At 48.9% G+C, this 24,342-nt stretch overlaps 1 protein-coding gene across 1 annotated transcript; it reads left to right on the forward strand.

Annotated features, from left to right (window-relative positions):
• Positions 1-15,659: 15,659 nt before the first annotated feature.
• On the forward strand, positions 15,660-22,095 carry LOC119355268 (sm-like protein LSM1B). Its single transcript, XM_037622054.1, has 5 exons — positions 15,660-15,922; positions 20,907-20,975; positions 21,049-21,164; positions 21,252-21,314; positions 21,741-22,095. The coding sequence occupies exons 1-5, from the start codon at positions 15,862-15,864 to the stop codon at positions 21,816-21,818; spliced, it is 387 nt and encodes a 128-aa protein (XP_037477951.1). The 5' UTR covers positions 15,660-15,861; the 3' UTR covers positions 21,819-22,095.
• Positions 22,096-24,342: the final 2,247 nt, after the last annotated feature.

Genomic DNA, 24,342 nt, shown 5'->3' on the forward strand with positions numbered 1-24,342 from the left:
AACTCCCCGAAACCATTCCGGTGTCCGAACATAGTCGTCCAATATATCGATCTTTATGTCTCGACCATTTCGAGACTCCTCGTTATGTCCGTGATCATATCCGGGACTCTGAACTACCTTCAGTACATCAAAACACATAAACTCATAATATAACCGTCATCGAACTTTAAGCGTGCGGACCCTACAGGTTCGAGAACTATGTAGACATGACCGAGACACGTCTCCAGTCAATAACCAATAGCGGAACCTGGATGCTCATATTGGCTCCCACATATTCTACGAAGATCTTTATCGGTTGAGCGAGTCCTAGATTAGGGGGTGTTCAGGTAGCCGGACTATACCTTCAGCCGGACTCCTAGACTATGAAGATACAAGATTGAAGACTTCGTCCCGTGTCCGGATGGGACTTTCCTTGGCGTGGAAGGCAAGCTTGGCGATGCGGATATTCAAGATCTCCTACCATTGTAACCGACTTTATGTAACCTGATACGACTCAAATAACTTTGAGTCGATTTTGTGGGATGTCCCTGATCTTTCACCGACGCAAAGAGCTAGCAGAATATACTTGATCGGAGGCAGACGTACTAGAGCAGACAGAGATATATATGTGTAGAGATGTGTACGTGTGGAAGAACTTGGACTAGATGGATCGGAAGTAGTAAACATGGTGTAGTAGTACTAGAGCTAGATGGAGGGATTAAGCTGATGGTGATTAGCGGCGGCGACGGCGACGGAGTATTTAGCAATAATAAGCACTAGCAGAAGTAGATGGAGAAGAACGGGAAGCTAGCTAGATTGACCCTTGTAGATCAAGAATCAAACGACACTTGTGCCTTGGCGATCCAAGCTGCCGAAACACATGCAATTATCAAACCCTAGACAGGGACGCAGAAGTACAGATACGCATCCATCAGATGAGTTTTCTTCCTGAACTAAAACCTGACCCCTCAACAGAAACTGCACCCCTTGCTTATATAAGTTGTGCGTAACACCTGGGCTAAGCCCGACCTAGACTAGGGCACGATGAGGACTCCTCATCAATTACAAGTTGTAAACTAGGAAATCTGAACAAACTAGTAAAAACAAATAAAAAGACACACGTACGTATACTTGCATGTATGGTTGCTAGGCCAAAACTAAAATGAACTTGATGGTGCAGCCTTCAAACTTTCATTCTGCTGGTTACGTTGAAGTATTGACAAGGTGTTCTGAACGTGGGCTTCACTTCTTCCTGAGGCACAAGCGTAGCATATGGAACAGGCTTCACACCTAAAATCCCCTTCTGTTCTGTAGCACATATGATCTTCTTATGACGTAGAGCGGGAACCACATACTTTTGCATGTTGCTTTCATAGCGAGCCTCTCGATTGGCTGATATTTTACTTGATAGTAACGGTGGAACGACAAGAGCACCTGTACTGTCCATATCATCCTCTCCCCCTTTAAGCGAAACCGTCCTCGGTTTCAGGGTACTCTTCAAAAAATTGTTGTATACAAACACATGATCAATCTTGATAGCATTGTTACCCATGGGCTGCAGCACACGTTTCATGCCAACATCTCGGACCACGTAAGTGTTCGACCTCCCCTCATGTATAGCGTTGCGATCATATTGCCACGGACGACCCAATAGCAACTGACACACATCCATTAGCACAACATCGCAAATCACCTCATCGTAATACGTGCCAATATTAAACTTTACGCGTACCTTGTGAGTCACCTTCAAACGTCCGGAGTTGTACAACCACTCAATGCAATGTGGCTGCGGATGTGGCCATGCCTTCAATCCTAAAGCATCCACCACAAGCTTGCTTATGATGTTGGTGTAGCTCCCTCCATCAATAATCAACTTGCAACACTTGTTTTTGATCTTGCATTGTGACTGAAAATTTTTCCACCGCTGTCCCGAACTTGGAATTTGATCCTCTTTAGCTCGCTGCACCATGATGCATGGCAGGTCATCATAATCTAGAGGATAGCACATGATAGGATTAGATTCACTTTCCCCTTCCTTGGGCTCATCAGACTCTGAGTCAATTTTGTCTTCGGAAACATATCCATCATTAACAAGGAGCACTCTCTTCTTGTTCGGACAATCAATGCGTTTGTGTCCCCTACCTCCACATGTGTAACAAACAATCTCACTAGTACGCATAGCAGACTGCGCACTTGAATCAGCCCTTGAAGCCACTTTGCTCGCGGCCATAGATTCTTTGCTCATCTCCTTGTGATCGGTAGCAGCTGACCTATAGGATGAAGCTGGCTTGACATTATCATCGTCATGTGAATAGGAACGTCGCCCCATGCTGAAATTGGTGCGGCCTTTGGAAACTTGCTTGGCTTTGACCCACTGTTCGGCACGCTCCGCCTGATGAAGAAGATCTTGCATATCATTATACTGCATCAAATCAACACGGTCACGTATATCCTCATTCAGCCCCTCAAAGAAGCATGTCATTGTTGCATCATCAGACTCATGCACATTAGTTCTGATCATCAGAACTTGCATCCGTTGGTAATACTCATCCACCGTCATGGCTCCTTGAACAAGACGGTGAAGCTTTGTGTGTTGCTCCTTCTGAAAATAAGCTGGCACAAAGCGAGCACGCATTGTACGCTTCATCTCATGCCATGACTCTGGTCGTGCGTCATTGCGGTTGAGCTGATCCCACCAAATTAATGCATAACCTGAAAATTCAAGAGAAGCAAAACGAATCTTCCGCTCCTCGGAGTAACGATGATTATCAAAAATCTGCTCCACACGCATCTCCCACTCAAGATACTCCTCGGGACCGGCCTTGCCTGTGAACGAAGGTATAGTAATTTTTATTCTACCAATACCTCCGTCCTCGTCCTCATCACGGCGCCGCCTTGGTCCATCATCACGGGGACGAGCATCCTATCGTGGTCGGCGAGGCAAGTCGCTGCGAGCATCAGAACCATCCTCGAACTCAGCATCATTGTCGTCGTTGGTAACGTCCGCGTCACGGACATGTCGAGGTGCTCGCTGCTGCAGGGCATGTTGTTCCCTCGCTGGAGCAGCCGTGCCGGTTGCCCTTGCCTCTAGGCGACGGAGGGCTGCTTGCATGGCCTGGAACCCGTCGGTCACCGTCTCGTCGAGGGCCTTCATGCGGTTGTCAAAGTGCTGGTATGTAGCCTTGAACATAGCACGGACACCTGGGTCCAGATCGGGACCATATTGCGGCGGCCCGTCATCCTCCCGCACCTCATCCCCGTCACGCTTGCTTGCGGTTGACATCGCGCGCAGTGATAAACCTGGCGCTCTCTGATACCAGTTGATACGACTCAAATAACTTTGAGTCGATTTTGTGGGATGTCCCTGATCTTTCACCGGCGCAAAGAGCTAGCAGAATATACTTGATCGGAGGCAGACGTACTAGAGCAGACAGAGATATATATGTGTAGAGATGTGTACGTGTGGAAGAACTTGGACTAGATGGATCGGAAGTAGTAAACATGGTGTAGTAGTACTAGAGCTAGATGGAGGGATTAAGCTGATGGTGATTAGCGGCGGCGACGACGACGGAGTATTTAGCAATAATAAGCACTAGCAGAAGTAGATGGAGAAGAACGGGAAGCTAGCTAGATTGACCCTTGTAGATCAAGAATCAAACGACACTTGTGCCTTGGCGATCCAAGCTACCGAAACACATGCAATTATCAAACCCTAGACAGGGACGCAGAAGTACAGATACGCATCCATCAGATGAGTTTTCTTCCTGAACTAAAACCTGACCCCTCGACAGAAACTGCACCCCTTGCTTATATAAGTTGTGCGTAACACCTGGGCTAAGCCCGACCTAGACTAGGGCACGATGAGGACTCCTCATCAATTACAAGTTGTAAACTAGGAAATCTGAACAAACTAGTAAAAACAAATAAAAAGACACACATACGTATACTTGCATGTATGGTTGCTAGGCCAAAACTAAAATGAACTTGATGGTGCAGCCTTCAAACTTTCATTCTGCTGGTTACGTTGAAGTATTGACAAGGTGTTCTGAACGTGGGCTTCACTTCTTCCTGAGGCACAAGCGTAGCATATGGAACAGGCTTCACACCTAAAATCCCCTTCTATTCTGTAGCACACATGATCTTCTTATGACGTAGAGCGGGAACCACATACTTTTGCATGTTGCTTTCATAGCGAGCCTCTCGATTGGCTGATATTTTACTTGATAGTAACGGTGGAACGACAAGAGCACATGTACTGTCCATATCATAACCCTAACCCTATCCGGTGTCTATATAAACCAGAGAGTTGTAGTCCGTAGGCAATCAACTCCATACACAACTATCATACCATAGGCTAGCTTCTAGGGTTTAGCCTCCTTGATCTCGTGGTAGATCTACTAATGTACTACCCATATCATCAATATTAATCAAGCAGGAGTAGGGTATTACCTCCATCGAGAGGGCCTGAACCTGGGTAAAACAAAGTGTTCCCTCCCTCCTGTTACCTTCCGGCCTAGACGCACAGTTCGGGACCCCCTACCCGAGATCCGCCAGTTTTGACACCGACATTGGTGCTTTCATTGAGAGTTCCTCTGTGTCGTCGCCTTTAGGCCCGATGGCTCCTTCGATCATCAACAACGATACGATCCAGGGTGAGACTTTTCTCCCCGGACAGATCTTCGTCTTCGGCGGCTTCGTTCTGCGGGCCGATTCGCTCGGCCACCTGGAGCAGATCGAAAGCTACGCCCCTGGCCATCAGGTCAGGTTTGGAAGTTTAAACTACACGGCCGACATCCGCGGAGACTTGATCTTCGACGGATTCGAGCCACAGCCGAGCGCGCCGCACTGTCTCGATGGGCATGATATAGCTCTGACACCGAACAGCGCCTTGGAGGCCGCATACGCATCGGTTTCGACCATTGATTTGGAGCCTACTGCGCCGATCGAGGATCAGCGGTTGGATGCTGCCTCAAGGGCTGCGATCTCAGAGGCGATCGAGCCGAACGCTAGCCCCGCACTCTGCACTATCCGTGACTCCGAGGATCCGGACTCCACCCCGGACTCCGAACCCCCCGCGCCCCTGCCAATCGAATCCGATTGGGCGCCGATAATGGAGTTCACAACCACAGACATCTTTCAGCATTCGCCTTTTGGCGACATCCTGAATTCTCTTAAGTCTCTCTCTTTATCAGGAGAGCCCTGGCCGGACTACGGTTAGCGAGGGTGGAATACGGACGATGAGGAAATTCAAAGCCCACCCACCACCCACTTTGTAGCCACTGTCGACGATCTAACCGACCTGCTTGACTTCAGCTCCGAAGACATCGACGGCATGGACGACGATGTAGGAGACGAACAGGAACCAGCACCTGTAGGGCGCTGGAAGGCCACCTCGTCATATGACATATATATGGTGGACACTCCAAAAGATGGAGATGGCGATGGAACAGTGGGGGATGACGCCCCCAAGAAACAGCCGAAGCGCCGGCGTCAGCGGTGCCGCTCTAAATCCCGCCAAAGCAAAAACGGTGATTCCGGCACGGGAGATAATACTACCCCGGATAACGCCGAAGAACACCCACCTCAGCAAGATTCGGCACAGGAAGATGGAGAAGCCAGCCCTCATGAGAGAGCGGCAGACCGAGAGGACGAGGATGATAACTATACGCCTCCCTCCGAAGACGAGGCAAGCCTCGATGACGACGAATTCGTCATACCATTAGACCCCGCCGAACAAAAGCGTTTTAAACGCAGGCTTTTAGCCATGGCAAGCAGCCTCAAGAAAAAGCAGCAACAGCTTAAAGCTGCCCAAGATTTGCTAGCTGACAGATGGACTGAAGTCCTTGCGGCCTAAGAGTATGAACTCGAACGCCCCTCCAAGAGTTACCCGAAGCGCAGGCCGCTACCCCGATCAGAGGAGGAAGCACCTACATCACCAGCGCATGACATGGCAGACCGGCCACCTCGCGGCCGCGATAGAGAGGCCTCTCAGCCCTCCACCCAAGCCATGCCCCGACGCCGCTCAAGTAAGGCACGGGAAAATGCGCCCGAACTGCGAGACATACTGAAGGATAAGGCAAGACAAACAAGATCGATCTACGGATCGCGCAGGCGCCCTACGGCATGTGACAATGATCTTCACTCCGGATACAACAAACCCGGCCGGGCCGAACATAACAGACATAGCGCTTCCGAGCTATGTCGTAATATAGCCCAGTACAGAGGCGCCGCACACCCGCTATGCTTCACGAATGAAGTAATGGATCATAAAATCCCAGAGGGTTTCAAACCCGTAAACATCGAATCATATGATGGCACAACAGACCCGACGGTATGGATCGAGGATTATCTCCTTCACATCCACATGGCACGCGGAGATGATCTACTCGCCATCAAATACCTCCCGCTCAAACTTAAAGGACCGGCCCGGCATTGGCTTAACAGCTTGCCAGCAGACTCAATCGGTTCTTGGGAGGACCTGGAAGCCGCATTCCTCGATAACTTCCAGGGCACTTACGTGCGACCGCCGGATGCCGACGACTTAAGCCGCATAATTTAGCAGCCAAAGGAATCGGCCAGACAATTCTGGACACGGTTCCTAACAAAGAAAAACCAAATAGTCGACTGTCCGGACGCAGAGGCCCTAGCAGCCTTCAAGCATAACATCCGTGACGAGTGGCTTGCCCGGCACCTGGGACAGGAAAAGCCGAAATCCATGGCAGCCCTCACGACACTCATGACCTGCTTTTGCGCGGGAGAAGACAGCTGGCTAGCTCGTAGTAACAACTTATCAAAGAACCCTGGTAATTCGGATACCAAGGACAAAAGTGGCAGGACACGTCGGAATAAGCAAAAATGCCGCTTTAACAGCAATAGCAATGAAGACATGGCAGTCAATGCCGGATTCAAAGGCTATAAATCCGGTCAGCGGAAAAAGCCATTCAAAAAGAATACTCAGGGCCCGTCCAGTTTGGACCGAATACTCGATCGCTTGTGCCAGATACATGGCACCCCCGAAAGGCCAACCAATCACACTAACAGGGATTGTTGGGTGTTCAAGCAGGTAGGCAAGTTAAGGGCCGAAAACAGAGACAAGGGGCTGCACAACAACGACGAGGAGCCCAAGCCGCCGAACAACAATGGACAGAAGGGCTTTCCCCCACAAGTGCGGACGGTGAACATGATATACGCAACCCACATTCCCAAGCGGGAGCGGAAGCATGCGCTATGGGACGTATACGCGATAGAGCCAGTCGCCCCAAAGTTCAACCCATGGTCCTCCTGCCTGATCACTTTTGATCGGAGGGACCATCCCACTAGCATCCGTCATGGCGGCTTCGCCGCATTGGTTCTCGACCCAATCATCGACGGATTTCATCTCACAAGAGTCCTCATGGACGGCGGCAGTAGCTTGAACCTGCTTTATCAGGATACAGTGCGGAAAATGGGCATAGATCCCTCGAGGATTAAGCCCACAAGAACGACCTTTAAAGGCGTTATACCAGGTGTAGAAGCCAACTGTATAGGCTCAATAACACTTGACGTGGTCTTCGGATCCCCGGACAATTTCCGAAGCAAAGAGTTAATCTTCGATATAGTCCCGTTTCGCAATGGCTATCATGCCCTGCTCGGACGAACCGCATTTGCAAAGTTCAATGCGGTGCCGCACTACGCATATCTCAAGCTCAAGATGCCAGGCCCTCGAGGAGTAATTACGGTCAACGGAAACACCGAACGCTCCCTCCGTACGGAGGAGCATACGGCGGCTCTCACAGCGGAGGTACGAAGTAGCCTTCTCAGGCAATTCTCCAGTCCGGCTATCAAAAAGCCAGACACTGCCAAGCGCGCCCGGAGTAACCCACAGCAGGACCGCCTGGCACACCCAGAGCAAGCGTAGCAATGCGGCCCCAACCCCAGCTTTCGCAACATAGCGAAACCAGTACCTCGCGTACATAACTATGCCCTTGAAATACCATGGGCACAGGGGAAGGGGCACAATAATGGCACGCCCAGAATACGGCTTAAAACGTACTAGGGGCTGCCGGATTCTTTTTTTTCATTTTTTCTTACTTTCAGGACTCCATACTTCGGACGACCTGTTCGGCAATTCGACTGCCACACAAATGATGCAAGATCCAGGGAGGCAGACAAGCCATGCCGCATTATGGAACTCCCAGGTGGTCTCTGTTACGAGCGGTATACCTGTTTTAAATACAATTCCGCGCCTGCCCCTGGTCAGGACATACTGAATAGTCCAAATATCTTTTTGCTTATCGCACTCCTTGTATCGTTCGGCTTTGATAAATAGCCTCTCTATAAACAATGCATAGCTTTTGTCTATTTTTTGCATTACTCTCTTTTATCTATGTTCATTAATGACATGTTGCACCCGTACACTGTGGTACGGCAAGTACGCCAGGGGCTTCAGTACCCTTTAATATGGTGTGAGAAGTCCGTACACTTTCACAAGTGCGGCACCCCAAACTTATAGCACTATATGCATCGGCTCCGAATCATGATTTGGGTCAATAGTTGGGTTTGCTCGGCTCCTATGTTTTGGTGCCTTACGTTCTGCTCTATCGGCTAAGGTAGCACTAGGAGAACCACTGCGATTGTGCCCCGGTTGAGCTGGGTTAAGCACCTCAGTGGAGAAAGCTAAAACTGACTGTCACGATGAGGCGAGAGAACGGTCGCTGTTCGAGAGGTTTTTCGAGTCCCTAAAGACTTATGCCGCTTCGAGCAAGGAGCCGGATTTTGTCCGGCCAAGGCGTGGATAGCACTCCGAACTCGGTCTTCCGAACTAGGGGCTTCGCCGAAATTTAAAATTATAAAGTTCTATGGCTAAGTGAGAGTGTTCAAGCATTATAGTCCGATTGCCTGGTTCATTGTGCTGAGTGCCTCCCTCGAAGGACCCAACTATGGGAAAAAGAGCGCTCAGGTTTATCCTGAACACCCCGGCACTAGTGGCATGGGGGCAGAAGCCGACGACTGGCCATCTCTCAATTTTTTGATAAACGGCCGCACAGAAAATAATATTTTAAATTCAACAAGCATTGCTTAAAGCGCCTATGAACAAGTTTTTAGCGCACAGGATAAAAATGAGCGAGTTTATTCAAAAATTACATCCTTGGTACATTCATCCGCCACAAGGCGGGCACCTGCAAGAACATCCTTGTAATAGTTCTCGGGCTTGCGATGCTCCTTCCCCAGCGGCGGCCCGTCCCTCACAAGCTTCTCACCGTCCAGCTTACCCCAGTGCACCTTCTCACGGGCAAGGGCCCTATGGGCTCCTTCGATGCAGATGGACTGCTTGATGACCTCGAGCCTTGGACAGGCCTCCACTAGCCACCGCACCAGCCCGAAGTAGCTCCCAGGCAGGGCCTCTCCGGGCCACAGCCGAACTATGAAGCCCTTCATGGCCTGTTCGGCTGCCTTGTGGAGCTCGACCAGCTGTTTCAACTGGTCGCTCAAGGGCACAGGGGGTCCGGCCTTAGCATACTGAGACCAGAACACCTTCTCCGTCGAGCTGCCCTCTTCAGCTCGGTAGAAACATCGGATACGCTGCGGGGAAGATCTGCGAACGCCCCTGGAGAGCTCCGGATTCGGGTAAGTAACAAGTAGTTTACTTTTATACTTCTGCTTTGCATAAAGAATGCCTTACCCGCTGCTATCTTCTTCATCTCCTCCAACTCTTGGAGGGCCTTTTGGGCTTCGGCCTTGGCAGACTTGACAGTCTCAAGGGCCGCCGCGAGCTCGGACGCTTGGGTCTTTGACTCAAGCTCCAAACTCTCATGTTTTTTCATGAGAGCTTGAAGCTCTTGCTGCACCTCGCCGACCTGAGCTCCAAGTTTCTCTCGCTCGGTGCGCTCCGCGGCCGTTTTCTTTTCGGCCTCGGACAGCACCTGCTTGAGGGTCGCCACCTTAGTCGTGGCCCCTATAATAAGCAGTGCAATCCTGTTATTTTTTGCAATCACGCCTCTCTATAGGCACTTTTTCTGTAAGGTATTTCCTACCTTCTTTTTCCTCGAGCTGCCGCTTGGCAAGGCCGAGCTCTTGCTCAGTCCACTCGAGTCCCTGTTTCAGGGCACCCACCTCCGCAGTCAGTGCGGCAGTGGCTAGCAGCGAAGCCTGCATACGCATATTGACTCTTTTTGTTAGACTCCTGCAAAATTTACTAGATCCTCTATTCGGCTTTTCTTTCCGAACGCCAAACAGAGCATCAGGGGCTACTGTTTATGTGGTAATATTTTTTACATATCTTTTACTTACCTCGAAGCCTGTTAGGAGGCTAGCGCAAGCTTCACTCAGTCCGCTCTTGGCGGACTGAACCTTCTGGATCACCATACTCATAATAGTATGGTGCTCCTCGTCGATGGAGGCGCCGTCAAGCACCTCGAGCAGATTGTCCGGCACCTCCGGTTGGACGGAGGCCGCAGGTTCAGAAGGCTTGCTCCTCTTGGAAGGAGTTCGCCTACCACGGTCCGGAACTGTTGAAGATTCCGGCGCGGTGTCCGGCACAAAGCCGGACTTGGAGCCCTGGGGGGTCTTGTCCCCTTTACTCCTGGAGTCCGGGAGGTCGCCTTGCGGCTCCTCCAGGACCACCTCCTCCTGCCCCGGAGCTTGTTGCGACGCCACTTCAGCGTCATCCGCAGTGCGGGGGGACATAGCGGGCGGAACTGAGTTCATGTCCGATGAATCCAGGGAGCCGCTCGATGACTCGTTGAGTTCGGGCCAGGGCGGGCTGCATGATTATATTCGATGTTAGGGAAAGCTGTGCAACAAAAGGAATATCATGAGTTACTCTGGTATCCGAACACTTACAATTTCGCCGGACGCCTGGTCCTGTCCGGCCACTCCTCTTCGTCCTCGTTGGCGTCGGGGGCGTAGTTCGGCGGAGGGGTTTTCCTCTTCTTGGACCCTTCGCCCCCCCTACTGGGGCGGCCTTCCTCTTCTTGCCTCCCCCCGCTGGAGGGGGAGAGGTTTCTTCTTCCTCCTCCTCGTCTCCACGGGAGGGGTGCATCTCGGACTCGTCGGACGACGAGTCCGACACCACCATATGCCGGGAACTCTTTCGAGTCCCCGTGGCCTTCTTCTTCTTGGCCTTGTTCTCCGGCACCACATAAGGTGCCGGAACCAGCAGCTTCGCTAGTAGAGCGGGGGCTGGGTCTTCGGGCAAGGGAGCCGGACAGTTAATCGATCCAGACTTTGCCCGCCAAGCCTGTCAAAGGTAAGGGAGTTTAGATCCCGCATAGAGTCAAACTATGAAAAAACTTAACATCCTGTAAAAGGTGAAAATGGCTTACCTCGCTAGCGTGACGCTGCGAGCTGTATCTGCGGTCCTCGGAAGCGGATGTGGGAGCCTCGGCGCCTTTGGTTAGCACCCTCCAGATGTCTTCATACGTCGTGTCGAAGAGCCTGTTAAGGGTTCGGTGCTGCGCCGGGTCGAACTCCCACAGATTAAAGTCCCGTTGTTGACACGGGAGGATCCGGCGGACGAGCATAACCTGGACTGCATCGACGAGCTTGATCGGCTTGCTCACCAGGGACTGGATGCATGTCTGCAGTCCGGTCAGCTCTTTTTCGTCACCCCATGACAGGCCCGTCCTTTTCAGGACATAAGCCGCGTGGGGGGTCCGAATCGAAACTTGGGGGCTGCGATCCATTTCGGATCGCGCGGCTCGGTGATGTAAAACCACCACGATTGCCACCCCTTCAGGGTCTCCATGAGGGAGCCCTCGAGCCATAGGACGTTGGCCATCTTGCCCGCCATGGCACCTCCGCATTCCGCCTGGCGGTCGCGCACCACCTTGGGCTTGACGTTGAAGGTCTTGATCCAGAGGCCGAAATGGGGGCGGATGCGGAGGAAGGCCTCGCACACGACGATAAACACCGAGATGTTGAGGACGAAGTTCGGGGCCAGATCGTGGAAATCCAGGCCATAGTAAAACATGAGCCCCCAGACAAATGGGTGGAGTGGAAAACCCAGTCCGCGGAGGAAGTGGGGAAGGAATACTACCCTCTCATGGGGCCTTGGGGTGGGGAGAAGCTGCCCCTCCTCGAGAAGCCGGTGCGCGATGTCTTTGGACAAGTATCCGACCTTCCTTAGCTTTTTGACATGGCCCTCCGTGACGGAGGAGACCATCCACTTGCCTCTCGCTCCGGACATTGCTGGAGAAGGTTGAGGTGGGAAGTGCGGGCTTGGGCGCTGGAGTTCGAGTGCGCAGGAGATGGATAGGCAAAGGAGGAAGAAGGCGTAGGTAAAAAGGTGAATCCTTATCCCCTTATATGGGCAGATGCGGTTGTGCGTCCCCACCAGCCTAGTAAAACTCGCTTGCCTCCCAAGCGTCGTGATAAATGGCGCGGTTAGGGTTACCCACGTCCGTATTGATGAGAATCCCGTAAGGGGGGTACACGATCTCTGCTTTGACAAGATGTGCCAAGGAAACCGCCTCGTAAAACATGCTGAGGTGGAAAAGTAAAAACAATTCAAGTAAAGGACTTGGCCGTAGTGTGATGACGCACTGCGGAATACGTCGGCAGATTAGATTTGTGTTAATGTTATTCTCTCTATGGCAATATGTGGAAACTTATTTTGCAGGGCCGGACACTACTCTTGGTGTTTACAATCTTCTATGAAGGACTTGGAGGAGGAACCCGCCTTGCAATGCCGAAGACAATTTGCGCGCAGGACTCATCGTCATTGAAGCCTGGTTCAGGGGCTACTGAGGGAGTCCTAGATTAGGGGGTGTTCGGGTAGCCGGACTATACCTTCAGCCGGACTCCTGGACTATGAAGATACAAGATTGAAGACTTCGTCCCGTTTCCGGATGGGACTTTCCTTGGCGTGGAAGGCAAGCTTGGCGATGCGGATATTCAAGATCTCCTACCATTGTAACCGACTTTATGTAACCCTAACCCTATCCGGTGTCTATATAAACCGGAGGGTTGTAGTCCGTAGGCAATCAACTCCATACACAACTATCATACCATAGGCTAGCTTCTAGGGTTTAGCCTCCTTGATCTCGTGGTAGATCTACTCTTGTACTACCCATATCATCAATATTAATCAAGCAGGAGTAGGGTATTACCTCCATCGAGAGGGCCCGAACCTGGGTAAAACAAAGTGTTCCCTGCCTCCTGTTACCATCCAGCCTAGACGCACAGTTCGGGACCCCCTACCCGAGATCCGCCGGTTTTGACACCGACATCGGTCAAACCGCATAACAACATACATTGTTCCCTTTGTCATCGGTATGTTACTTGCCCGAGATTCAATCGTCGGTATCTCAATACCTAGTTCAATCTCGTTACCAGCAAGTCTCTTTACTCGTTCTGTAATACATCATCCCGCAACTAACTCATTAGTTACAATGCTTGCAAGGCTTAAGTGATGTGTATTACCGAGTGGGCCCAGAGATACCTCTCCGACAATCGGAGTGACAAATCCTAATCTCGAAATACGCCAACCCAATAAGTACCTTCGGAAACACATGTAGAGCACCTTTATAATCACCCAGTTATGTTGTTACGTTTGGTAGCACACAAAGTGTTCCTCCGGTAAACGGGAGTTGCATAATCTCATAGTCATAGGAACATGTATAAGTCATGAAGAAAGCAATAGCAACATACTAAACGATCAAGTGCTAAGCTAACGGAATGGGTCAAGTCAATCACATCATTCTTCTAATGATGTGATCCCGTTAATCAAATGACAACTCATGTCTATGGTTAGGAAACTTAGCCATCTTTGATTAACGAGCTAGTCAAGTAGAGGCATACTAGTGACACTATGTGTGTCTATGTATTCACACATGCATTACATTTCCGGTTAATACAATTCTAGCATGAATAGTAAACATTTATCATGAAAAAAGGAAATAAATAATAACTTTATTATTGCCTCTAGGGCATATTTCCTTCAGTTCGGACATCGTAAGGGTTCCGGGAGGTTTCAGACATATACCGGAGTACCGGGGGTTACCAGACCCCCCGGAAGCTATTGGGCCTTATGGGCCTTAGTGGAGAAGAGAGAGGGCAGCGAGGAGGTGGCACGCGACCCCCCTTGCCCCAATCCGAATTGGACAAGGGGAAGGGGCGGCGGCCCCCTCTACTTCCTTCTCTCCACCTCCACCTCCTCCTCCCCCTTCTCCTTCTTGGAATAGGAAAGGGAGGGGGCAAACCTACTTGGAGTAGGATTGCCCCCCCTTGGGCGCGCCTCTCACCTGGTCGGCCCTATCCTCCTCCCCCTTTATATACGGGGGTAGGGGCACCCCAAAGACACAACAATCGATCTATTGATCTCTTAGCCGTGTGCGGTGCCCCCTCCACCATAATCCACCTCGGTTATATCGTAGCGGTGCTTAGGCGAAGCCCTGCGACGGTAGTTTCATCAACATCGTCACCACGCCGTCATGCTGATAAAACTCTTCCCCGAGCTCTACTAGATCGTGAGTTCGCGGGACGTCACCGAGCTGAACGTGTGCTGAACGCGGAGGTGTCGTACGTTCGGTGCTGAGGATCGGTCGATCGTGAAGACGTACGACTACATCAACCGCGTTGTTATAACGCTTCCGCTTAACGGTCTACGAGGGTACGTGGACGACACTCTCCCCTCTCGTTGCTATGCATCATCATGATCTTGCGTGTGCGTAGGAAAATTTTAAAATTACTACGTTCCCCAACACTGCCGCCACATGAGAAGCAACAACGGCTGTTTGGGCTGCCTTGGCTGCACGGTCGCAGATTGCGTCCGCGCTCACGCAACCTGTTAGCACGTGCATGGCAACTGCGGCCATGCTGTCGCCGGAGTGGGCCGCCAAAGTTGCCCTCACGACGCGGGTCCACGTCCCCATCTTTCACCGGCGACGATTGAACAGTAAAATGATATTTGGGGAGCGAGCTGGTGTGCTTGACACGCGGGTTGTGGACTGTAGCCGACACACCTTCTCGTGTAAGCCATATGCGCACTATACTCCGACGGTGCTCTAAGATATTTTGTACTGCATCTCACACGATTGGTGATAAACTTCTGTGTGATCTACTTGATTTTTCATCTTGATTTGAATTACATAATGGGGTCACAGCTACAAAGGAGGGTGTTTAAATTGCTAGAACTTTTATCTGCAGTGAACATGCAACCATATGTGTGTCATCAAAAAAATTGAAATTATTCAGGATTCGTTTGGACTTTTTATACATTAACTTGGTTTCTAGGCATTTTAGGTGCGTAATTCAAAATTAAACTACATGCACATACTCCAGTGCATCAAAATGGATTGTAAAATCACGATGATGAGGGGAGGTAGGGGCACATGGAGAGACCTGTCGGCGCCCGATCTAGGGTTCTGCCTGGGTCGTCCCGAAGGCGACACGGGACGGGAGAAAGTAATGTGTTATGATACCATTTCGCAGTTCATATAAATTGAACATAAATTTGTGTATCAAGGTTGAGTAATTTTGTGTCCTCGACGGCTAACGAGCTCCAATGTTCACCTCCCTCCAATCATGAACGCTACTGAATTGGAAATTTGAAGTATTTTTGTGAAATTCGGCAAAATAAAGGGGCTTTATAAACCGGAGTCCGGTCGACACAAGGATACACCAAGGAGCCATGGTGGTCCCCCACATGACCTTGACCCCACTGGTCAGCGTCTCGTCACGCCCCTTATCGTTCGACCTCCTTTTCTTCCTCCCGGCGTCAACCTCACTCCAAGCGCCCCAATTTACCAAACCAGTACTCCTCGCCGCTCCGATCCGCCAAATTCTCCAGTCGCTCAAACCCTAGAAGCTATCCCCTGACGGCGAACCACAGAGCTCCAATCGAAGAAGCGGCCGATCAGGCCATCTACTGCTATTTCTAGCGCCGGATTTGGGTTCGGCGCGATGTCTTGGGCCGGGCCCGACGAGATCCTCCTCTCCACCTCCCTGGCCGGCTTCTTAGATAGTGAGATTTCTCTCCCAGATGCTTGTTTTGTCCCCATTAGTTTCCCCGGTACTGGCAGTGGTTCGTGTCAGGAGCAAGAGTCGATTTTTACGGGGATCTTGGATCCGATTGCATAGGTTCCGGCTTGCCTAGCCCTCGATGCTTAGCCAGTGTCGGTTGCGCTGATTTGCTTTTGACAGTTTTTCTTGCCAAGAGTTGTTGAATTTGTGCCAAGGTGAGCCCTTTTGATGGGCTATGCAGGCTAAGGACGAACTTGGCGCAGCATGTTTCTATGTGTATTAGCCCCAAATTGGTGTAGATGTGTCAAAAATTCATATGGCCCATTCAAAGTTGGAAGCTTTTTGGTAGAGGGTTACTCTGACTAGAGTTCAGACTTCAGAATCAAGAGCCTGTGGCGGAATGCTTCGTATTATTGCTCGAAATATTACATTGAACTGCTTATGGCTATCAATATAGGGCTCTGATAGTCTCTCATAAAGATATGTAATTAATTGAACATGCTGTTGGATTATGTTAACACTTGGCAACGTCCCATAGCTTTCACTATAATTCTGGTGGCTAAGCATAAAGATAAGTTATTAATTGGACCCAACTAGTGTAGATTTGGGTTGTTGATGGGGGCCATGGAGCACTTCTATGCAAATTATTGTATGATTTGAATGCGGTAGATTTAGTTGGTTGGGTGGAGCAGATCAGAAAATGTTATATTTCAGTAATTTGTGATGATGTTCCAAACATAAAATGGCATATTTTCCTTTAGGTGTCTGGAGATTCAAATGTGACATACTGAATTTTATATTAGGTTGGAAGTATTAGTACTAAAACTGTATTTCCTAAGAAGAAAGAAAAAGAACAATGTGGTTTAAACAGAGTCTCATGAATCAATACAAATTAACCCCTTTGGTTACTGATTATGTATGGAAACCTTAGTGCATTCTTTAATTTCTAGTTTCTACTCGCTGTGCTTGACTTGCTATAAAAGCTGGAATTTCACTTGCTAACTGTGCTGTAATAGATTACAGATTATGTACTTTTACTAACTTAAATATAGAGTATATGCTGTTGGTCTGTTAGTTAGTTGTAGTTATATTGAGCCCTGTGTTTGATGTTCATTGTTCAAAGGGTTTCATCTTTGGTATCCCCAGTAGCATGGCTGAATTGGTTTACCTGAGCTTCTCTGGATTACTTGGCGGCTTTGATGTATTTACATACGTGTTAGATTCTAATCGTATTGACATGTGCTTGGCAGTAGAATCTCTGATGGGTTCTCTAAGGCGATGTGCTCATGACACTTCATACTTATGCATTATTCAATATAAAGTATTTTTTTCATGAACATCATGATTGCTTTATTATTTGGTCGGTACATTGCGATGAATAATGGAACTTATACAGTGCAAGCTACAGGGCTCCAACCGCTTTATCAATTTTTTATATTTGAAGTAAATCATCCCTGAACTCCGCCTATGTTGTCTCAACATAGCCGGTCCCAAGCCTGGGTAAAGGAGGAGGGTTGTGATAGGCTTGGCGAGCCAACGTAAAAACTCAGCCACTCTTATGGAGATGGAACCCAAAAGACCGGGCCGTCACCCCCCAGGTGGCGCGCCGTATCTTGATCCGGATACGGTGGCAAGTGAGCGAGGATTGGGTCGTCGCATCCTTAGTGGCGCGCTACATCGGCGCCCGGATGTAGTGGAAAATGAGCAAGGGTCTTCGCATTTGACTCGACGAGTGCGAAGGGTAAGGAAGCTAGCCGAGCCTAGGAGGATTCGCTTAGGTAGCTGGAATGTAGGGTCTCTGACAGGGAAGCTTCGCGAGCTAGTTGATGCAGCGGTGAAGAGAGGTGTTGATATCCTTTGCGTCCAAGAAACCAAATGGAGAGGACAGAAGGCGAAGGAGGTGGAGGATACCGGCTTCAAGCTATGGTACACGGGGACGGCTGCAAACAGAAATGGCGTAGGCATCTTGATCAACAAGAGCCTCAAGTATGGAGTGGTAGACGTCAAGAGACGTGGGGACCGGATTATCCTGGTCAAGCTGGTAGTTGAGGACTTGGTTCTCAATGTTATCAGCGCGTATGCCCCGCAAGTAGGCCACAATGAGAACACCAAGAGGGAGTTCTGGGAAGGCCTGGAAGACATGGTTAGGAGTGTACCGATTGGTGAGAAGCTCTTCATAGGAGGAGACCTCAATGGCCACGTGGGTACATCTAACACAGGTTTTGAAGGGGCGCATGGGGGCTTTGGCTATGGCATCAGGAATCAAGAAGGAGAAGATGTCTTAAGCTTTGCTCTAGCCTACAACATGATTGTAGCCAACACCCTCTTTAGAAAGAGAGAATCACATCTGGTGACTTTTAGTAGTGGCCAACACTCTAGCCAGATTGATTTCATCCTCTCGAGAAGGGAACACAGGCGTGCGTGCCTAGACTGTAAGGTGATACCTGGAGAGAGTGTTGTACCCCAGCATAAGCTGGTGGTTGCTGACTTCCGCTTTCGGATTCGTGTCCAGCGGGATAAGCGGGCTAAAGTCGCTAGAACGAAGTGGTGGAAGCTCAAGGGGGAGGTAGCTCAGGCGTTCAAGGAGAGGGTCATTAAGGAGGGCCCTTGGGAGGAAGGAGGGGATGCGGACAATGTGTGGATGAAGATGGCGACTTGCATTCGTAAGGTGGCCTCAGAGGAGTTTGGAGTGTCCAGGGGAAGGAGAAGCGAAGATAAGGATACCTGGTGGTGGAATGATGATGTCCAGAAGGCGATTAAAGAGAAGAAAGATTGCTTTAGACGCCTATACCTGGATAGGAGTGCACACAACATAGAAAAGTACAAGATGGCGAAGAAGGCCGCAAAGCGAGCTGTTGGTGAAGCAAGGGGTCGGGCGTATGAGGACCTCTACCAACGGTTAGGCACGAAGGAAGGCGAAAGGGACATCTATAAGATGGCCAAGATCCGAGAGAGGAAGACGAGGGATATTGGCCAAGTCAAATGCATCAAGGACGGAGCAGGCCAACTCTTGGTGAAGGACGAGGAGATTAAGCATAGATGGTGGGAGTACTTCGACAAGCTGTTCAATGGGGAGAATGAAAGCTCTACCATTGAACTGGACGACTCTTTTGATGAGACCAGCATGCGTTTTGTGCGTTGAATCCAGGAGTTTGAGGTCAAGGAGGCTTTAAAAAGGATGAAGGGAGGCAAGGCGATGGGCCCGAATTGTATCCCCATTGAGGTGTGGAAAGGTCTCGGGGACATAGCGATAGTATGGCTAACCAGGCTTTTCAATCTCATTTTTCGGGCAAACAAGATGCCAGAAGAATGGAGACGGAGTATATTAGTACCAATCTTCAAGAACAAGGGGGATGTTCAGAGTTGTACTAATTACCGTGGAATTAAGCTGATGAGCCATACAATGAAGCTATGGGAGAGAGTCATTGAGCACCGCTTAAGAAGAATGACAAGCGTGACCAAAAACCAGTTTGGTTTCATGCCTGGGAGGTCGACCATGGAAGCCATTTTCTTGGTACGACAGCTTATGGAGAGATATAGGGAGCAAAAGAAGGACTTGCATATGGTGTTCATTGACTTGGAGAAGGCCTATGATAAGATACCGCGGAATGTCATGTGGTGGGCCTTGGAGAAACACAAAGTCCCAGCAAAGTACATTACCCTCATCAAGGACATGTACGATGATGTTGTGACAAGTGTTCGAACAAGTGATGTCGACACTGATGACTTCCCGATTAAGATAGGACTGCATCAGGGGTCAGCTTTGAGCCCTTATCTTTTTGCATTGGTGATGGATGAGGTCACAAGGGATATACAAGGAGATATCCCATGGTGTATGCTCTTTGCGGATGATGTGGTGCTAGTTGACGATAGTCGGGCGGGGGTAAATAGGAAGTTAGAGTTATGGAGACAAACCTTGGAATCGAAAGGGTTTAGGCTTAGTAGGACTAAAACCGAGTACATGATGTGCGGTTTCAGTACTACTAGGTGTGAGGAGGAGGAGGTTAGCCTTGATGGTCAGGTGGTACCTCGGAAGGACACCTTTCGGTATTTGGGGTCAATGCTGCAGGAGGATGGGGGTATTGATGAAGATGTGAACCATCGGATCAAAGCCGGATGGATGAAGTGGCGCCAAGCTTCTGGCATTCTCTGTGACAAGAGAGTGCCACAAAAGCTAAAAGGCAAGTTCTACAGCACGGCGGTTCGACCCGCAATGTTGTATGGCGCTGAGTGTTGGCCGACTAAAAGGCGACATGTTCAACAGTTAGGTGTGGCGGAGATGCGTATGTTGAGATGGATGTGTGGCCACACGAGGAAGGATCGAGTCCGGAATGATGATATACGAGATAGAGTTGGGGTAGCACCAATTGAAGAGAAGCTTGTCCAACATCGTCTGAGATGGTTTGGGCATATCCAGCGCAGGCCTCCAGAAGCTCCAGTGCATAGCGGATGGCTAAAGCGTGCGGAGAATGTCAAGAGAGGGCGGGGTAGACCGAATTTGACATGGGAGGAGTCCGTTAAGAGAGACCTGAAGGATTGGGGTATCACCGAAGAGCTAGCTATGGACAGGGGTGCATGGAAGCTTGCTATCCATGTGCCAGAGCCATGAGCTGGTTGCGAGATCTTATGGGTTTCACCTCTAGCCTACCCCAACTTGCTTGGGACTAAAGGCTTTGTTGTTGTTGTTGTTGTTGTTGAAGTAAATCATCCCTGGAGCTAAACTGTATCTGTGAAGTTTTTGAAGTGTCTATGAATACCCAGTTTTTGGGTTTTGCATCATTGTTGAGCTAGAAATATTTCTGTTGACCAAATAATTGAAAATGCGGAGACATACAAAATAGTAGAATACAAACAGAAACACCTACACCTATTTGTTCTGCAGCCTGTACCTCCCTTGCATAACTAGCTTTGCATCAGACACACCCTGTTTGTTTGGCAATGCTATTATGATATTAACAGTTTATGCGTCTTCTTCTTGATTACAGAAAAACTTATTGTCCTACTACGAGATGGACGAAAGCTGCTTGGCACTCTCTGCTCATTCGATCAGTTTGGTATGCCACTTCCTACATCCTCTTTTCTTTGCATATTTTTCTGCCATCAAATCTTTAATGTTGTATTTTGCAGCAAATGTTGTTCTTCAGGGTGCTTGTGAACGAGTAATTGTGGGCGAATTATATTGTGATGTTCCTCTTGGTTTATATGTGATCCGCGGAGAGAATGTTGTATTAATTGGAGAACTGGTAATTATCTCTTGTGCACTATGAAATGACCATGGCCAAATCCATTCTCCCATATTAATGCTATAGATCTGGTATTGCATTGAGCAGGATCGCGAGAAGGACGAACTCCCTAGTCACATGACTTGTGTTTCAGAGGCTGAAATAAGAACGGTACACACTTCACTTCACAGAATCTTGTTTGAAGCTCTAGTTTTTTTCTCTTCTGATTTGTAGCTAAAGATGTAAGGCTAATAAAATCATTATCCGAGGAAAAGATGTCACATGTGAGATTGTGCTCATCATTTGGTCCTTCCCTCTTGGCGCAGTCCCCTGTGCACTCTTATGTACACTCAAGCGATCTATACTTTAAGTGGACTTGAACAAGAAACATGACAAGCGTTTTATCTCCCTTTGGAGCAAAATGGCATTATGTATCTAACAAGTGGCATAGGACACAAATAATGAAGAAAGAAGAGTTTTTGTAGGCGTTTGCTGTTCTTGTTGCTTGTGCTGATATGTGTAGTAGCTGCCGGTATTGCTCAAGCAGAGGATCTTGCAACCGATACTACTACGTTTGTGTTTCTCCCTTTTCCCCAGGCCGAGAAAGCCGAAAAGGAAGCAAGGGATCTGAAAGGCACAATGAGGAAGAGGATGGAGTTCCTAGACTTCGATTAGCGTCCATCCATTAGTCAGTCATGTTGATTGATAGTTGGTGCTCCCTTTGTGGCCGCTGGTTTTTAATGGCGGCATTTGCTATGTTTGTGGGCAATGGAAGCTCCTGATTGCACTGTGTCTTATACTTGTTGTTCAGCCCTAATGATGCTCTGGACCGAGGGGCTCTTCCTCAGTAGCAATGTACCGGCCCTGTATTCTTATCTTCTGTTGCAGTTTGTTTCTCTTTCTTGAGAGCTGTTACTTGGCCATGCAATTTTCTGCTCGGATTCTTATTACCTGGGACTGTTCCCTATTACTTCCTCGGGCGGGCGGGTTTATTAGGCCCCCTCTTATTTTAGGCCAAATTTTGATCTCGGATTTAACTAACAAAATATATGTTATATACTACAAAAATAATATCATAGACTCCTTTGGAATACAAATCCAACAATATAATTTTTATGAGATACAACTTATATGTTGATAGACAAATCTATGGCTAAACTTTGACACAATATAAGGGTGACCAATAAACCCAGGGTGAGGGAGTATTATACATAAACTCTCTATGTTTCTTTTACTTTGCATGTACGAATTGTCTGAAGTCAAACTACGCAAAGTTTAATGAATTTATATTAAAAGTTATCAACACCTACAATACTATGTTGTATAGTATGAAATTAGTTTCATAATGCATCTAATAATATTGATTTTGTATTGCAAATGTTTATTTAAAAAAAATTGATAAAACTTTTCAAAGTTTGATTCCACACAAATTTTATATACATGACTAAAAAGAAGCGGAAGAAGTATTTTTTTCAGGGTAAGAGAATCTCCAACAGAGGCGCTAAATAAGCGGCGCGCTCGAAAAAACGGCTATTTAGTGTGCATGCGACCGAATCTACAGCTTCAACATATGCGCAAAAATCGTGCGCGCTCTAAAAGCGGCTTAGCGCGTCGAACAAAACTGCATTGCGCCCTGTTAATTTCGAGCGCCCGCTACCGCGCGCTGGACAGCCAATCGGGCGCACGAATCTCCACCAACCGTCGGATCTGAAATATCCACGCGCGCGGCTTACCCATTTGCTCCGGCGACCCGTCGGCGCTTCCCTCGCCTATCCCCAGTGGGCGCGCCGCTTCCCCTGCTTCTCCGATGGCCGCCGCAGCTTCCTCCGCCTTCTCTCCTCGCCATCACCTCTCGAGCGCCCGTTCCTCCGACAAACAGCGTCCGATGGGGGTTTGCAACTCGGCGTCCACAAGGTGTTCGACAAAACGCTTGTAAGGTATATATTGCTTCTAACTTCATATTTGTAGATAAATTTGGAGCATGTTGTTTGTAGATTGAAATTTTAGTTTGAATTCAAGTTTGTAGATGAGTTCGCCCTACGATTCTTCCGATGAAGAATATGATCTTCAAGAGGAGGAGGATGTCGCAATGATCCTAGCTATGCACATCAATAGAAAGCAGAAGCATAATGGTTCAATTTTTGGTCGTCAGAAATTATGGAGGGAAAGGATCGATGCCCACAACAGATTGATGAGGAACTATTTTGTGGAGTGTAACGCCCTCGATGCGGCTATATCTCCCACGTGTCGAAGCACGACTTAGAGGCATAACCGCATTGAAAGCAATGTCGCAAGTGAGGTAATCTTCACACAACCCATGTAATACATAAGGGAAAGAGATACATAGTTGGCTTACAATCGCCACTTCACACAATTACATGAATAAAGCATTACATCAACCAGATACAATCAAGGTCCGACTACGGAACCAAAATAAAAGAAGACTACCCCAAAAGCTACACAGATCCCCAATCGTCCCGACTGGGCTCCACTACTGATCAACTAGAACGAAGCAACACAAAGGACAAGATCTTCATCGAGCTCCTCCTTGAGCTTGGTTGCGTCACCTGCTCGGTAACATCGGCACCTGCAAACTGGTTTTGGAAGTATCTGTGAGTCACGGGGACTCAGCAATCTCACAACCTCGCGATCAAGACTATTTAAGCTCATAGGTAAGGTAAAAGGTATGAGGTGGAGCTGCAGCAAGCGACTAGCATATATGGTGGCTAACATACGCAAAAGAGAGCGAGAAGAGAAGGCAAGGCACGATCGAGAAACTATGATCAAGAAGTGATTCTAGAACAACCTACGTCAAGCATTACTCTAACACCGTGTTCACTTCCCGGACCCCGCCGAGAAGAGACCATCACGGTTACATACGCGGTTGATGCATTTTAATTAAGATCAACTTCAGGTTTTCTACAACCGGACATTAACAAATTCCCATTTGCCCATAACCGCGGGTACGACTTCCGAAAGTTCATAACCCTGCAGGGGTGTCCCAACTTAGCCCATCACAAGCTCTCACGGTCAACAAAGGATATTCCTTCTCCCGAGACATTCCGATCAGACTCGGCATCCCGGTTACAAGACATCCTCGACAATGGTAAAACAAGTCCAGCAACACCGCCCGAATGTGCCGACAAATCCTGATAGGAGCTGCACATATCTCGTTCTCAGGGCACACTCAGATGAGCTC

Source organism: Triticum dicoccoides, chromosome 2A (assembly GCF_002162155.2).
Source record: "Triticum dicoccoides isolate Atlit2015 ecotype Zavitan chromosome 2A, WEW_v2.0, whole genome shotgun sequence".
NCBI classification, from domain to species: domain Eukaryota; kingdom Viridiplantae; phylum Streptophyta; class Magnoliopsida; order Poales; family Poaceae; genus Triticum; species Triticum dicoccoides.

Coding starts and splice junctions, on each gene's coding strand:
- LOC119355268 (XM_037622054.1), top strand. CDS start 15,862: ATGTCTTGGGCCGGGCCCGACGAGATCCTCCTCTCCACCTCCCTGGCC. Junction 15,923..20,906: donor CCTGGCCGGCTTCTTAGATA/GTGAGATTTCTC, acceptor TCTTGATTACAG/AAAAACTTATTGTCCTACTA. Junction 21,165..21,251: donor TTGTATTAATTGGAGAACTG/GTAATTATCTCT, acceptor TGCATTGAGCAG/GATCGCGAGAAGGACGAACT.